The sequence below is a fragment of the Dasypus novemcinctus genome, chromosome 29 (genome assembly GCF_030445035.2).
Source record: "Dasypus novemcinctus isolate mDasNov1 chromosome 29, mDasNov1.1.hap2, whole genome shotgun sequence".
NCBI classification, from domain to species: domain Eukaryota; kingdom Metazoa; phylum Chordata; class Mammalia; order Cingulata; family Dasypodidae; genus Dasypus; species Dasypus novemcinctus.
Window position 1 is genome coordinate 26,122,558 of NC_080701.1, and position 18,367 is coordinate 26,140,924.

General features: G+C 35.9%; 1 protein-coding gene across 4 annotated transcripts in view; it reads right to left on the reverse strand.

Moving 5' to 3' along the window:
• KAT6A (lysine acetyltransferase 6A) overlaps positions 1-18,367 on the reverse strand; it is a 132,705-nt gene that overhangs the window by 25,253 nt on the left and 89,085 nt on the right. For all 4 annotated transcript variants that reach the window (XM_058289804.2, XM_058289803.2, XM_058289802.2 and 1 more), the window contains 2 exons: positions 16,253-16,371; positions 648-763 (listed from right to left, as the gene is read on the reverse strand). In XM_058289804.2, the coding sequence (XP_058145787.1) occupies positions 648-763; positions 16,253-16,371 (235 nt within the window). The remainder of the gene's footprint in view (positions 1-647; positions 764-16,252; positions 16,372-18,367) is intronic.

An 18,367-nucleotide genomic window follows, 5' to 3' on the forward strand; every position in this document is an offset into this window, starting at 1 on the left:
GGAAACTGAGGTACAGAGCAGTTGGGAACCTTCTAAGGTCACACAACTTGTAAATGCCAGAGCTGGGTCATAAAACTTATTTGGCTCCACTAAGCATACAGCCTCATCCTGAAAACCTAGTGACTGATCTGACTGATCAATCTTTAGTAAATAGAAGATGAAAGATAAACTTAAATATCTGGAAACCCAAGCTATTTATATATAATGTACATGTTATATCATATGTCCAGTTATTCCTGGGAAAACAAGCCATTCAGTAAGTTTGTTGAATTTTAAGAATTTAAATCAAATGCTACTCAAGTGAAACTTAACTGATATTTAACAACAACATTCTTTTTATAAAATTTTAATTCTTAGTGTAAGGAACGAAGACAAAATTCTTCTAAAGAAAAAGCATTCCCTTTTCATTCTGATCACGTATCAGGTTTCTAATTTTAAACAGCAGCTTTTGGACAGGTTACAGAAAAGAAAATCAAATTCAACAGGGATTAATTGGCTGCCATTATCAGGCTGCTATTGTGGATTTCAAAAAGCACCCAGTTTCCTCAAATGTAAAAAGATGAATTGGACTAAAAGATCCCCAAAGTCTCTTCTAATTCTAGAGTATGAATCTAAAAACAGAAGGCAAAGGGTCTCTCAAAACATACCTTGAGTATTCTTGAGGATATGGGGAGGAGTACCAGGTATGAATTTCATACTTCCCAAACTCAATGACAGAGGGACAGCGGACTTGTGGATCAGGGGGACCAGTCACTCCAACTTTCTGTGCAGTCAAGAAATACATCACAAAAGTTAGCTAAATTAAATACAGTGAGATAGGTAACCAAAAAAAGATCTGAGTCTAAATGCTGTTTTCTCAAGATTCTACAGAACAACAAAAAAAGCCAAGAACAAGCTAACAAGTTTTGAAGTTGTAGTATTCTTTAAATAGAGCACCCAAATGAAGAAGAAAAAAACTAGTGAATCCTAGAACCAAATGCAGTTGGTGTTGCTGCATTTTCTATATTTGATTATACTACAAATATTTTCCTCAACTAAACTCGCTCTTTTATTGACTTAAAGAAAAACTGCTTGCATTGGGGAAATAAGATAAAGGATAGTTTTTAAAACGGGGAGAAGGGCTACTCTATGCTTGCCTAGTTCATACAGATACCTCACCTTAACCAGCAACAATGGAGACGACTTACTGAACATGTAATGTAAGCATACAGAGAAAAGAATGATTTTCAGGTTTGGGAGAATGGATATTTGAGAATAATATAAAAACAATTATCACAAAACATATATTAAAAGAGTCTTCATTTCACACCACCCCTAAAATTCCTTTCATTAGTAGCTCCGCATAGATTTAACAAAACACAAAGGAAAAAACCCTACTTTATTATACATATTTCATCCTTTTTTTTCTAACTTCTGCTTATAATTAAAACAATTTCTTTACCCCCATCCCTGCAATAATCTGAACTACTTTACCCAAGAAAAAAGATACCTTTTAAAGCCATTAAGACTAGCGTTGACTTCTACTCCCGCAATTCAAATATAAGTCAGTGCTAAACACTAGATTTTAAACTCTTAAATTCAAGGGCAAATTGAAATGCTCTTCAATCAATACAGCAACATATTCATACATAAGTACATATATATACTTACATATATGTATATTTATGCACGTATGTGTGTATTTTAATCACAGGTGCTCTATAAATATTAACTGACTTAAGAAAAAGAACTAAAGCAGACTAATCAAATACAAGTATTAATATCTTTTCCTCAAAAGAAAAACCAATCCTTTAGTTTTATGCTTAAAAGACCACCAAGAGATTACAAAAAGTTTCTTGGAAGAGCCAATATAGATACACACATACACACCTTACAACAAAACTAAAAAGATAACTAAAAAGATTCACTGTTTTTATATAAATTCATTTACAAAAGAAGCCTCTTCTCACAACTCATTTGAGAATTCTCGGTCTTTCTAACGGTTCTCTTATATAAAAGGCCAAGGGATTTATCTCAGGTTTCATACTGGAATACAGCCAGGTGAAACCTCTCCCTCTTCCTTAGACACTGCGGAACAAAAAGCAAACATCTTCTATTAGCTGGATAAATTGTATTATGACATCGAAGAGTATTGGAGCTCCTCCAAACACAAAACCATAAAGAAATGCACAACACAGGGTTAAAATAAGATTTTTTTCATTTCTCAAAACCAAAGCAGAGCTTTGTAAAAAGGCTGTAAAGAGAAGGTTCTTTAAACTATGTTACTGAATCAAGTGATCTAATTCATTTAGTAGTACTTTTTTTTCCAATCTAGCAACACAGATCAAAATAACCAGAAACGCAGTATAGGAAAATACCAGAATAACCAAATATCAGAAACCAAATCTCACTTCCAGAAAGCACAAAATTGAAAACATGCACCTGCCGTGGCACTGCTTGCTGTTTGAGAGCATTCCCATCACTTGCCCGTCGCTCTTCCAGGCGGATACCTGACGTGAAAGTGGATATCCAGTTCCAGTACAACTGTTTGCACATCCCCGCAACCAAGAAGAGTATGTTTTAAACTGGATTCACAGCAGATTTCCCCACTGTCTCACCCTTCTGCACTGTGAGATGCTCTGGCACATGCGCTCATCTACCCCTGTCCTCCAACCACCTCCAACTCCCTTGTGCAAGCCTCATGGGCAAGCATGCTTCCGTTTCCCAAGGTTCACGGTGTGGAAGCAACAGCTGCATCTAAACTATCCATTCATCTAGGCTTTGCCAAAAACAAACTGTCCCATCTAAATTACATCACCTTTCCTATATAGTTTTTAAATATCATGCAATTTTCCAAAACCACAGGTATGTAATATAATCAAGAGCACAACTTATTTTTTAAAAATTTAACTCAAGTTCTACCACTTAATGCCCTCCCGTGGTCGTTTGTGGATTTTATGGATCCTTAGGGTGAGTCCATTCCTGGGGATGAATACCTATCATGGGTGGGGCCCTTTTAATTACATTACTTCAGGAGGGTGTAATCCAGGATGGGTCTTAATCCTCTTACTGGAGTCCTTTATAAACGAGATGAATACAGAGACACAGAGAGAAAAATACAGAAAAGTTGAGAGAGAAAGTCCTGGAAGCCAAAATTTGAAAGCAATGAAACCTGGAGAATAGAGAGGCCAGCAAGTGCTGCTATGTGCCTTGCCATGCAACAGAGGAGTCCAGAATCATCTTTGGGGAGAAAGCATTGTGTCACAATGCCTTGACTTGGACACTTTTCTCAGCCTCAGAACTGTACACTTGCAAGTCAATAAACCCCCACTGTAAAAGCCAACCATTTCTGGTATATTGTTTCGGCACCTTTCAGCAGACTAAATCACCTCCTCCTAATTTTAGCATGCCAAATGCTTTAAACGGACATATATTCCAGGCCAGAATTAATCTTTTAATGTAAGATAGAGGGACGCTAAATGTGCTAGTAATTGGGCCAAACCAAACCAAAAAAAAAAAAAAAACCTTTTAATTTGCCTATTTCTAGATAATGACACCTTTATTGCTAGTGGTTTATAAGAAGAAATTATTACTCTTCTACAAAAACTCAGTCTCCATTAAAGACATTTCTACTTCAAATTTCCAACATATAGGGAACACTCCTACAGTACCCCCCACTACTGAAACTGGTAAAAAAAATAATAAATGACAAATGATGTAGATACCACCCTGCTCTCTTCCCCTTTCCCTTCATTACCTAGCTCCCCTTTGACCTTCACTTGCAATTCCCCAAGCTGAATGGCATTTTGAGATGGCATGGAGGGTGTCAATATGAGGTGTAAAACGGTGGAGAAGAAATACCTTTCTGGTCTTTAAACATTTTCCTAAAGAAACATATAATAAAAAGTGATTCTGTTTATTAGGGATGAAAAGTTACCGGATGACAGAGGTATGTAAAAATGAGGTCACATGCTCCAAAATGGAGAACGCATGAACTTAAGAAATAAAAAGAATCAGCATTTGTGGAGCACCTACTAAACCAGACTTTTGCCTCATATTTGTTATCTCATTTAATCTTCACAACCATCCTTCAAAGCAGAAAACATTATGCCCACTTTACAGATGAAAAAATAAAGCTCAGAGAAGTTAAGAAGTAGTAATTTCAGGGCAAGAATATGAAGAATGAAGTAAAAAGACAAAAAAGAACAAAATGGGTAGAGGTGAGTTGGGAAATAAAGGAAGCCCTCAATTAATTATGTTCTGACTTGGTGTATAAGTTTTTCTGAACTAGAACTTAGTTTTCTAAAGAAATAAAGCAACAAGCCCTTGAACTCATTTCCAAAACCCCTGGAGTAGAATGTGTTTTGGAAGATTCTTTCGATTTTAGAAAAATATCTAAAACACATCTAAATTGGAAAGGAAGATATAAAACTCTCCCTGTTTGTAGAAGACATGATCCTATATAGAGAAAACCCTGAAGAACCTACAAGAAAACTACTAAAACTAATAAATGAATTCAGCAAAGTATCAGGGCACGAAAGATCAGTAACAAAAATCAGTAGTGTTTCTATATACCTGTAGGGAACCATCTGAAAAGGAAATCAAGAAAAAAAAATCCATTTACAATAGCAACTAAAACAATCAAATATCCTTGAATAAATTTAACCAAGGATATAAAGGACTTATACACAGAAAACTACAAATCATTACTAAAGAATTTAGAGGAGATTAAACAAATGGAAAGATATTCCAAGGTCACTGATTGGAAGAATTAATATCACTGAGATATTAACATAACCCAAAGCAATTTACAATCCCAATCGCACTTCCAACAGCTTTCTGCAGAAACAAAAAAGCTAAGCATATACAAATGGAAAGCCAAGAGTCTCCAAATAGCCAAAATCATCTTGAAAAAGAACAACAAAGGTTGGAGGATGCATACTTCCCTTTTTCAAAACTTATTACAAAAGCTACAGTAATCAAAAGAGTATGGTAGTGGCACACGGAGAGACACAGATGAATGGGACAGAACTGAGAGTATAAAAATAAACCCACACATCTACTGCCAAGTGATTTTTGACAACAATGCTAAGTCCATTCAATGAGGAAAGAACAGTTTCTTCAACAATTGGTGCTCCATCTACATGCAAAAGAATTAAAGTGGACCCTTACCTTACACCATATACAAAAATTAACTCAAAATGGATCAACAACCTAAATACAAGAGCTAAAATTAAAACTATAAACTTCTTAGAAGAAAACAGGAAAACATCTTCAAGACATTGTATTAGACAGTGGGTTCTTAGACATCACATCAAAAGCAAGAACAACAAAAGAAAAAAAAAGATACATGGTACTTCATTGGAATTAAAAACGTTTGTGTATCAAAGGGTATTGTCAAGAAAGTGAAAAGACAACAAGAGAAAGGGAGAAAATATTTGGAAACCAAAATCTGATAAGGGCTTATTATCCAAAGTATATAAATAACTGTTTCAAACTCACCAAAATCAGACTAACCATTAAAATATAGTAGGCAAAAGCCTTGGACAGCTATTTCTTCAAAGACAATATACAAAAGGCCAGTAAGCACATGAAAATATACTTAACATTATTAGCCATTAGGGAAATGCAAATCAAAACCATAATGAGTTACCACCTCACATCTACTAGAACAGCTAGTATTAAAAAATCAAAAAACAAAAAAGGTGCTGGCAAGGATGCAGAGCCACAGAAACCCATGTACCTTGTTGGTGGGAATGTAAAATGGTGCAGCTGCTGTGGAAAACAGTTTGGTGGTTCCTCAGAAAATTGAAAAAAAAAATTACCATATGACCTTGCAATCCCACTTCTAGGATAAATCCCAAAGAACTGAAGGCATAGACTAGAACAGATCATTGTATACCAATATTCATAGCAGTATTTTTCATATTAACCAAAAGGTAGAAGCAACCCAAGCACCCAACAAGAGATGAATGGATAAACAATGTGTAACATATACATACAAGGGAATATTATTCAGCCGTAAAAAGGAATGCAATTTTGATACATGCTACAACATGGGAACCCTGAAGGCAGCATGTTGAGTGAAATGTCAGAACAAATGAATAGAGGCTGTATGATTCCAGTTACATAAAAATATCTAGAATATGCAAATTCATAGAGACAGAGAGTAGAGTACAGATTACCAAGGCCAGTGGGAAGGGGAAATGGGAGTTAGTGCATAATAGTAACAGAGTTTGCAGTGATGGGAAATTTTTGGTAATGGATGGTGGTGAGGGTAGCACATCACTATGAATGTGATTAATCCCACTGAATTGTATACTTGGAGTGGTTGAGATGTGAATGTTTATATTATATACATGTTTCCACAATTTAAAAAAGAAAGACTAAGGATATGATGACAAATGCAATATATGATCCTGGACTAGATCTAATAATGTAGGCAAAATTACACGAAAGTATATTATTGGAATAATGGGAAAATATTATTGGAAATAATGGGGGAAAGTATATTATTGGAATAATGGAAAAAGACTATAAGCTTCAAATCAATGTTAAATTTCTTGAACTTGCTAAGAGTCCTTAATTAAGATAGTTACATAAGCGAATATACTTGTTCTTAAGAAATGTACATGGAAGTATAAATGTTCAATGAGCATAATATATAAAACTTACTCCCAAATGTTTGAAGACAGTTAAGTAGTAGACAGACAGACAGATGGATAAAATGATATGGCAAAATAATAAAAGTTGGTAGATCTGATGTGGTATAATGAAAAACTTGGCTGGTCTTTGTCCTCAGTTTCTGGCAAGCTCTGCATTTTGAAATTTCCTGTGATATAGGACTATCTTTTGTTTTTTTTATGGGGGTCCCAGGACCACACCTGATAGTTCATATACTAAGGAGAGAAGAGCCACCCCACCTGAAGTCTTAGTGTGAGCGCTGGCCACATTAAAAAGAGCAACCAGGTGGTTATGGGGTTGGGCCATGAGCAAAGTCCTATCAGTCCACTACCTCCCCAGCCTCTGGGAGGAGGCTGAGTTCAATCACGTGGACAGTGATTCTATCAATCATGCCTATATAAAACCCCAAAAACTTGGGAACCTGACGCCCTGATGAGCTTCCCCTATTGAGAGAAGAGATCTCTGTACTGAGAGGGTGACATGTTCTGACTTCATATGGAGAGGATATGAAAGCTTGTGTTAGAAACTCTTCCAGACCTCACCCTATGCACCTCTTCTTTTGGCTTTTCATTTCACTACAATAAAACTATAATCTTAAGTACAAGTGCTTTCAGTGACTTCTGTGAGTCATTCTAGCAAATTATCAAACCCAAGGGGATGGTGGGAACCCTGACTTTGTAATTAGGTGGTCAACAGCACAGGTGACCTGGGCCCCTGAACTTGTAACTAGTGCCTGAAGGCCTAACTCTGGGTACCTAAGCGTCAGAATTGAATTAATTGAGTTCCTGTAGTCTTTGTAGTTGCTGACAGAAACATTTGGTAACTTATACATATGTGTTTGTGGGAGTTGCTGTATGGGTTTTATATTATTTTTGTTATTGTCCTGTAAAGTCTGAATATATTTAAAGTTAAAAGTTTTTTTTTTTTTTAATGAGAAAAAAAAAACCAGCATTTCAATTCCATGACTACCACTATAGTCAAAATCACCATATCTCTTGCTTGGATGATGCATATAGCCTCCTAAATTCCCCCTGCTTCTACAGCGCCCTCCTCAATCTACACAGGAGCCACAGTAAACCTGTTAAAACAAAGATGGTGCCATTCACTGTTCAGCTTAAACCCCTCCAAGGGTTCCCATCTCAAGAGTAAAAGCCAAAGCTCTTAAAATGCCCTACAAGACCCTATAGAAACCTAGCCTTCCAATACCTTTCTGTTTCTAACACCTACAATTCTCTCCATTACTGACTTAGTTCTAAACACACTGGCCTTGTAATTCCTTGACCATGCCAAGCACACATCCCCATTTCAAGGGCTTTGAATTTCCTGCTCTCCTACCTGCAATGTGATTCCTCCTTAAACCCACATGGTTCATTCTCTCACCTCGCTTAGGTTTTCACTAAAATTTCAGAGGGATAGCCCCTAACCCCCAGTTTAAAACTACACACCACCTATCCCTCTATCTCTGAATTCTCTCTCCCTTCCCTGCTTTTTCTCCATAACTTACTTACATCACATGGCATACCATTTATTTTACCCCAACACCACCCCCAACTAAACTGTAAATTCCTAAGAATTAGGATTTTTTAAAAACTCTTTTTGTTCACTGTTGTATCTCCCATGCTTGGCAAATGGTAACTTGTGCTCAGTAATATGTACTGTTAAATAAGTGGGCAATCTGATCTATGATAACTTCAGCTATTACCTATGTGGTTGCAACTACCACCTACATGCTGATAAAATGGCATATCTCCTATCCACAGCCCTCCCGAGTTTCATATCCATATATACAAGAGTCTAGGTATCACACAAGCCTGCATTTTATATAAGCATTGTCTTTTCCTCCATCCAAATAAACACCTCTTCCTAGATCCCTAAATTTACTATCATCATCTACTCAAAAGAGAGAAATACTGGGAGGCCTACTGGTTCCTCCCTCCCCTTCAGCTCCAATGCCCAACTCAACAGCATACCTTTTCCATTCAATTCTAAATCTTACCCAAAATCTCTGCCTACTGTCTATTTTCTTCCACTTTCATTTAGGCCTTAGTCACTTCTCATTCTGACAATTGTAATCATCAGATTAGTATAGGTCCTTGTTTAGATCTTCTTCAATTTGCTGTTCACAATATCACCAGAGCTCAATTTCTAACTGCATATGTGATGTCACTCTCTTTTATAAAAAACTCTTAAGTAGCTCCTCAAGAGCTATTTAACTACTTTAAAGAGTTACCTTAACTACAAGATAAAGTACAAACTTCTGAACAAGAAATATAGGATTTTCTTTATCTAGTCTATATTTTTTTTCCAGCTTCCATCTCTTATTTGAACTGTAGCTAAATAAGCAATACGAAGCTCCAAGAGTTCAACAAGCTCCTCATAATCACACTGTTCTTTCCATCTGAAATTCCTTTCTCTTTTTATACAATATCAAATTCTTACTCATGCCTTCAATACCCTGTTCAAATGTTACCTCCTCTATGAAGACTCCCCATATATCTTTAGTCAGATGTTTCCTGTTTGTTCCCGTAACATCTTGTGCATATCTCTATGGCAGCAGTATACTATTAATATAATTAGCCAGTAAGAGCTAAAGCTCTGGAGTTGGCCACCTGCGTTCAAATATTGTCTCTGATATTTAATAACAATATAACCCTGGTTAATATAATCACTCTCAAGTTTCAATTTCTTCATCTGTAAAATGGGAGCAAATAACGACATGGTTGTATTAAATGGACATATAGTGCTTAATAAAGTACCTTGCACATAGTAAAAAGGTACCTATCATTAACCACGTCTTTAATTATTTGTTTATAAATGTTTCCTCAACTAGACAATGGGCTACTGGAGGTTACCAAAACATTTTCTATTTATCTATGCCTAGCACCTGCCACTAAAATTGGTAGCACATTTGTCTAGTATTCATCACATACATTAAACATTGCTTCAAGGGCTTGTCAAGTGTCAATTCATTTCATTCTTTCAACAAACCTATTAAGTAACTTGCCTGACCAAAGTCACTCAGCACAGACAGGATTTGAATCTAAGCAGGATACTTCTAGTACCCAGGCTCTTAACTACTATTATTATATTTAATAAAGTTGTGCTAAATTGCAAAATGAATGAAACCAAAATAAATCTAAGGAGCCTTTACTATGTGACTTATAACTAATGGATAAATTGCCTTCAGGCACTAGCATCCCCAAACAGCCCCCAATTCTCCACCCCTAAGTTCACCAGTATTACCAAGGAAAAAAAATCACTCAAGCAAAAACAAAACAAATCAAAAACAGTCATAGGCATACCTTAAAATCCAAGCATACAAAGACCAATGTCTTCTTACTAGCTTTCAAACCTTATGAAGTCCAATTTATTACTTACCATTCCTCAACATATGTTTATCTCTCAAACTAAACTACAGGTGCCATGTTAATGAAACTCATGCATATCAGAACTGAGATCAAATCTTAGCTACCACAGAAGAATGTAAAAAAAAAAAAAAAGACAGTTCTGATGTACTTTTTTTTCTATCAACACAGTGCTATGCAAGCAATGAGTGCTTATAATATAACACCTTTATGGGTTGATATTGTATTTTCTACATCATCCACAGCAGCTTGCACATAGTAGCCTCTCAAATATTTGATTTGATGGGCCAATAAACACACTGGATCCTGTAATTATAGTAGTCATTACTTCCTAATCTAAGCTGAAGTTAATTGTTTATTCCTACTGGAAAGCTCTCATTCTCTCCACTGGCCTCAAGCTTAACCATCCTTTAGGTCTGCTTCTGTGATCATCTCAGATCACACCAATTCTTCCCAATCTTAGTATATTGTGGACATTTGTGAATATAAAGAAGGGAGTTTGTATCATGTCATACAGCAATGAATTATATTAATCAGTACTCTATGCCACTGTTTGCTGTGAATCTTCCTATGTACCCTTCCCTATTCAGCATTTGCCTAATGATTTTTGCTGTTCCCATAACACAGGTCTGAGTTTTAATTCCAGCTCTGCCATTACTAGGTATGTGACTTAGGAGAAGTTACTCAACTAAAAGTCTCATATGTAAAATGGGGATAACAATTCCTACCTCATAGGGTTAACAGAGTTGTTGAACCTACCTTACTTCATTTCTTTTTTTTTTTTTTTTTTTTTTTTTTAAAGATTTATTTATTTTTATTTAATTTTCCCCCCTCCCCCGGTTGTCTGTTCTTGGTGTTGATTTGCTGCGTCTTGTTTCTTTGTCAGCTTCTGTTGTCCGCTTCCGTTGTCGTCAGCGGCACGGGAAGTGTGGGCGGCGCCATTCCTGGGCAGGCTGCTCCCTCCTTCGCGCCGGGCGGCTCTCCTCACAGGCGCACTCCTTGCTCGTGGGGCTCCCCCACGCGGGGGACACCCTTGCGTGGCACGGCACTCCTTGCGCGCATCAGCGCTGCGCATGGCCAGCTCCACACGGGTCAAGGAGGCCCGGGGTTTGAACCGCGGACCTCCCATATGGTAGACGGACGCCCTAACCACTGGGCCAAAGTCCGTTTCCCACTTCATTTCTAATAACTGTTCAACTCTTATCCAAAGAAGAAAATAATTTAATAGTTCACACAGATTTTAAAAATACGCTAATATTCTAGAACCACACAAAAACAATCAAGTCCTTCAAGATTAGAAAGCATTAAAGTCACTATAGAAATATATAACCCTGCTATTTGGTGATATTTTATGTGAAAATCATTCTATATATTCTGTATATTTCAAGAATGCTGTTATTTTACAATGTAATGAATTGAATGTAAGTGTTTCTTTCTGGTAATGGATCTTTGAAGAGAAATCATTTCTTCTAAGTCCATAAGATCATTGTTGAAACAAAATTCCAAAACGAAAGCATATACTACTAATTTTTTATGCTTCTAGTTTTCTTTTCAGAGGTGACTCATTTTTTTGTAAGTCTACATTGTATAGCTAATCATGGGTCACTAAATACCAGGCAAACTATAACCCTATTTCTCTTACCACCTGTAAAAACAAATAAACAAATAAACAAACAAAAAAAACAAATCAAAACCCATTAATGGATGGTCCTTTTTTAAAAAATCTTGTAAAACATTTCAATAATTCTTCACTTAGAAAATATATCATTTGAAGTTTAATTACTCAAGATAATCACTATCAACAAGTATTATCCCAGGCAGTACTAAGTGTGGGGTGTGCCTTTTTAAAAAGTTTCCTACTTGACTGTAAGCGCTAAGAGCACAGATAGGACATTAAATACAACTCCCGCACCTAAAATAGTTCCTAGAACATAAGAGGTACACAATAAATGATGGCTGGTTGGTTGGATTCCAATATTAACTCTTGAATTATTTAACTCTTATTAGTACAGGTATAAGACTGCCTAAAACCCCCTGAAAATTTTCTGAAACAAAGGCTGAAATAGCTTCTACCAAGCCATATCTTTATCCTCAGAAATGACTTTCTGCATCTTTATGAATCCTTTTATTATTCAGATATTCTCTAATCTAACTAACAGTCATTTTCCCAATTGGCTTCACCCTACTTTCTCTATTACATTAAATCAGAAAACCTGGGAGTCATCTTTGATAACCTCCTCCTCCCTCAATCTACATATCAAATCTACCACCAAGTTCTGGTAATCCCATCTCCAAAATATTCTAAATCTATTTACTTCTCTCCCATTTTTTCTCATCTGGATCATTGGAAACATCTCTACACTGGCTTCTGTGATTCCACTCTTGCCTAAGTCTAATTCATTCTTCATGTAGTGGCCAAAAAAGTTTTTTTAACGCAAATTTGATCTGATATTTTCTGCAAAAAACCATTCAGTGGCTTCCTACTGCAATTATGATTAAAAAAACTCAAATCGTAACTTTTGACCCCAGCCTAGCTATCCGGTTTCATCTCACATGACTCTTATTCATTATATTCTAGCCTCACTGGCTTTCTTTCAGTTTCTCAAATTTACCAAGTTCTTTCATGCTGCGAGATGTTCACACAAGCAGTCCCTCTATGTCTGGAATTGTCTTTTCTCTAGCTACTTGCCATACTGACTTTATATTCATCTTTTATAATCTATTATAATATCTCATTGTTATTTTCCTTGTATCACCTATCAGATTGTAATTATAAATTTGTATGTCTGTTTACTGTCCATCTCACTCATGAGATTAGAAGTTTCACAAAGGCAGAGTCTGTCTTTTTGTTCACTCTATAGCTCTAGAACCACACCATACACACAAATACTAAATGAATGACCCTCATGGAGAAATATCAACATCATCAGATTTTCAGTGCATTGGCAATGAAAATAAGCATAAATTAAACTTCCAATATCCAGTTATTTATTTCTTTCGTGCCAGATACATACACAGACATTCAAGAGATTTATAAAATGTTGGGGGAAGCAATCAGCAGATTAATGTCAATATAAACTTGTATTGTCTTCATTGGGTCTTAGCATGGCTCAGCACACTTTTTTATTCTCCCTAGTCAGCTTTCTCTTAACACCCATATTTCAACTCCGGCCCCATTCCTCCCAGTAGAAAAATTTCATCCAAACATCTACTCATTGAACAAATAATTACTATATTCCAAGCACTCTATATACAGCAGGGGATAAAAGAAAATTGCTATTCCCAAGGAATTCATATTCTAGATATGTAAACTAGAGAATGTGCAATCCCACAAGAGGAAACAATAAGTACAAAGGCTCCAAGGCAGGATACGCTTGGTGTGTTCAAAGAAGAGGTGGTCTAGGGCTAGAACAGAGTGAACAAGAGTGACAGTGGAAGGAGAAAAGCCAAATAGGAAGGCAGGAGCAAGATCATATATGGGCTTAGAGACAAAGGCAAGGACTTTGGCTTTAAAAATTCTAAGCAAGACTTAAAACACACAAGGTTTTCTAAGCAGAGGGAGTAACAGCGAACTAACACTTGAAAATAATCAGTCTGATCCCTGTGTAAAGAATACACAGGGATTGAGGCAAGGAACAAAAATAGAAGCAAAGAGATTGGTCTGGGGAATATTATTATAGTCCAAGCAGAAAATGATGGTGGCTTAGACTAAGGTAATAAAGGGTAAAGTAGTAAGCAGCAGCAATATTCTGGATATATTTTGAAAGTAGAACCATCAGGAATTGCTGATGAATTGAATATGGAGTATGAGGGGAAAAAATCAAGGATGAACCAATTTCGGGCCTAAACAAGTAAACGGACAGAACTTTTTTTTTTTTTCAGAACTGCTATTTATTCCCATTCTAATAGGAACCATGGCGACAGCCCAGTGAAAGAACTGAATCAAGGGCCTAGAACATTTTGCTGTACCAAAAGTAAGTACTAATGATGGAGACATCAGCAGGACACAGGAGCCAGCTTGAAGAGTATCCCCTGGCCAAATCCAGATCAATTTGAGCATCAAAATAAACGCTCAGATAGCAATGAACAATAACCCATAAAATGAAAATATCTGAGTACAAACAAAATGAATGAATAAATAAATGAGGAGAAAGGAAAGTTCTTCCCTACAAAAGAATGCCAGTTAATAAACATAGAAGAAACAATGGAATTAGAAAATTACCTATTAACCAACAAAATAATTGTTTCAGGCAAAAATCATCATGGATGCTAAAACTAGGGAGGAGAATTTTGATAAAAAACAAGATATTGATATTGTCTCAAAGTATGTGTCCACAAAATACTTAATTACAGAAAGAAAATAACTTTAGAGAGGAGAAACCTGGTAGAATACCACCTTAACAAGGTGATGAAAGTTAACAGCAACTATAATGAGATAAATAATATTAAGTGCTTTCTGATATGGTGCTTAAGGAGGACACATCATATCTGTGGTATTTCTACCAAAAATGCATCACCCAAATCTAATCATGATGAAACATAAAACAAGTTCAAAGCAGTGGGCATTCTACATAGCAAATAGCCTGCACACTTTAAAGGTAGTCATGAAAGATAAGGAAGACTGAGAACTGCTCCAGATTAAAGAAAACTAAAGAGAAAGGACAACTAAATGAAACACATGATCCTGGACTAGAGAGGAAATTTTTTGTTCTTTTGCTATAAAAGATATTAGTTGTACGAGATGAAATTATAAAGTCTGTCGATTAGATAATTACTATCTAATTATTAGACAGTAAGTTTGTGTTAAATTCCTGATTTGATGATTGTACTGTGGTTATATAAGACAATGACCTTGCTTTTATGAAATATACACAAACATTTAGGAGTAAAGGGGCATTAACAGTGTGTCTGCAACTTACTCTCGAACAGTTCAAGAAAAAAAATGCATGCGTATTCATGTCAAGAAAAACAAGCTACTCCCTCCTTTGAGTTCCCACTGAACTCCATGTAGATTTCTACTACAGAATTTATATTAAAATTATAATATAAAATTTATTTATTTGTAGGAAAGGAAACAGGTTTTGAGAGGTTAAGAAACTTGTCCAAAGTAGCGGTTAGTAATGACAGACCAAATCTTGACTCCAGGTCCACCTTACTCAAGGCCAATACTATGTTAAATCACAAAATTGTAAAATGCTGAATAAATGCTTGCTGAGTGTTCCATATTATTTTTATTTTTCAAAAGTACTTATGTAATGGCAGACATAAACAATCTATTCACCAACAGGTCACTTAATCCAAAGAGTTTCACCATGGGAAGGAATAGGAATCCTCAGCAACAGCCCTACAAATTCTTACTTTCAAAATAAGAGAGAGCTCAACTTGGTTTACACAGTGAATTGACAGCAAGAAGGAAAAGACAGGATAAATGAATATGATCTCAAAGAACCTTAATGATCTAGCCTCTGCTGACTTTTTTAACCTCTCCCCTACTATTGTATATACCCTGTGTTCTTTATCTAAATCACTTTAATTATCACAATTTAAAAAGTTTCCCAACTGTCAAGTGTTTGCACCTGCTGTTCCTTTTGATTATATGGAATCCCATTCCTGTCATCCTGATAAATTCCTAAATCCTTTAAGACCGAAATAGTATTTCCCAAAATGAAGCCTCCTCTGACTTTCATAGCAGAGGTAGGTGCTTGCTCCCCTGTTCTCCCAGAATACCATGTTCTCTATAATTGCACTTTCTCACATTACTGAAAGTATTTATAAGTCTCTCCCACAGTATACTCGAGAATTCCTTAATTCTATCATTCATTGTGGCATCTCCAGCATCTGGCACATAAGTAGTACTTGGTCTACACATTTTTATTTTGCATTTTGTCACAAAGGATTAAGGCAGAAGAAGCATTTAATAAATATTACTTGAAGTAATTAATTTGGGTGTTTTATCACCTGAGAGAAGTTTGCTTTGTTTTGCTCAAATTCCAAACTATTCTTACATAAGACAGAAAATAAACCAAGCTCATCTAATATTAGTAGTCAAAACAATGGGTTTGAAAGGAACATCCTAACCAGCAGAATTAACTACATACACAAACCAGGTAGCAGTACAGATGGATGAATAAATTGCTACTAATGCTTTACCCATAATATAGTTAGTCCTGCTTCTCGACCATGAACGAACAGTATGATAGTCCAACTTAAATATCCAACTTTACCTGCAGTGCTTGTTCTTGGATATCACGAAATAATTCCATATCTTTCTCAGTCATGATTTCCTGGCTCCCAAAAAGGCGCTCCTCACTTTCTTGTTTGCCATCCCAGCCATCCTGATTGTCTGTACATAAAGAAAGGGCTCACATGTTATTAGTACTATTCTTCATCTGATACACAAACTAGAAAAAATGTTGTCTTTATTCCAACTGAAGACCTTAATATTATTTCTAGAACAGAGGAGAGCATTAAACTCTCTCCTAGAAAGATACTACTCAATAAAGATTAAGCACCTAATATATGTGCCATACAGTGAAAATCCTGTTTTGTCCTAAAGCTTCCTAAAAATATTACATAACTAAATTTGAACTTCATAAAAAGAAACTATATTTCAATATATTATAATACCTATAAAAGCAGAATAGGAAGAGGGTCTAAAGTGTATAAAGTTTATTTGGAAACAGTAAGAATATGACACTTGAAAGATAAACTTAACAGTCAACATTCAAATACTGCTTTGTCATTCTTTGGCATTATGGAAGAAGCAGTTAATGTTACAGCCAGGTTTTATTACCTGGATGCAAAACAGGGAGATATGCTCCTTTTAGAATTCTCAGTGATCCTGCAATCCACACAAGGTCAATACACTCTAACTTAGCAAAAAGATAACCTTCAAAATAGCTACCTTAACTGAAGTCAGGAAATACTAGCTCCCCTCACATTCTGGGTGCCCTTTTAAAGCACAAACTCTACAAACCTGAGGATCACAGATGATAATCCTCTGGGTAAGTATGAGAAATTATGATAATCATCCACTAAATGATGCATCTTCCTCAAATGGGCAAAGAAACTAGTGAAGGGAGTATTTGGGGATTATGAAGATCATTATCCTTTGCATTTGAAGATGACACTGCTGATGGCATCATTTCCTCTTTGTATGAGTGTGGCTGAAAAGACCAATTAATGACAGACAGTTCGTTTCAATTCAGCTGCACGTGAAGGCTGTCTGTTATTTAGTACAAGAAAAAGGACAAGGACTCACTGCTGTCAATAATTCCAAACTGAAAAAAAAAAAGTATAATCTAAAGATAGTATGTGACTTTAATGCCCCCTAGTGCATGACACAGATGGATGCAGGGTTGTACAGAATTCAGTAGCATTATACCAAATAATACACAAATTGTTCTTTAAACTCTACAATCCATAAAGAAAATGATTGTCAGTTAAAGCAAAAGCTCATACCAATGCCTAAAGTGCAATACAGGTCATCCATATACTGTACACATCTTCCCTAACTTTGTCTATTTCTAAAACTTAGCAGTAGATTCTTCTAATAATGTAACTCTAGTGCAAAAAGAGAAAAAAAGTTAATTCAAAAATGCCTTTTATTAGGATTTGCTTTAAAATTCTTTCCCAGTCTAAATTGCATGTACATTTTCTTAAACATTCTCTGACTAGGGCTTATCTATAGTCTACACAGCTGATAAAGACATAAAAAGTAGTTGCATACTTAAAGACTATAATTAGTTGATTGCCACTCTGGTGAAGAGCCAATCAATAAAGCACTTAAAAAGGGGGACCTGATCTCCTCTCCTGCACTGGACCAATCTCAACCCATTTATATTACCAGGAAGAGGAAAAAGTGAATATAATCACTTACCAATGGGTCATTCAGGGGGAGGAAATCAAAGTTAAATTCTCTTGCAATAGATGAGACACTATACCTTTGGCCCTTGTAAACCCAGAAGTGTTCATTCTCATTCTTCTACTTCCCCCAGAATCCCTTCTACTTTCAGCATAGGGTTACAATCTCTAAACCCAAGGTATAGCAATGAGTCTTTCAAGCTTTTATTATCTAAACAATGAACCAAGTTCTTTGATTCTACCTTGAATTACCTGTTAAGTCCAATCCATAGATGTTTTCTACTTTGTAAACTAGGAAACTAGTTTACCTAGTTTACATGATATGTACGCAAATGGTCAGGAGCTCTGAGGAGCTGTGGTTTGTTTCTCTCTCTCTAAGGGTAATCCATGAAAAATTAAAACTGTATTGCCAAGATTTAAATAAGTGACCAGATTGTATTTACATGTATTTTTGCTCTTTCCTTATACTTAGATCA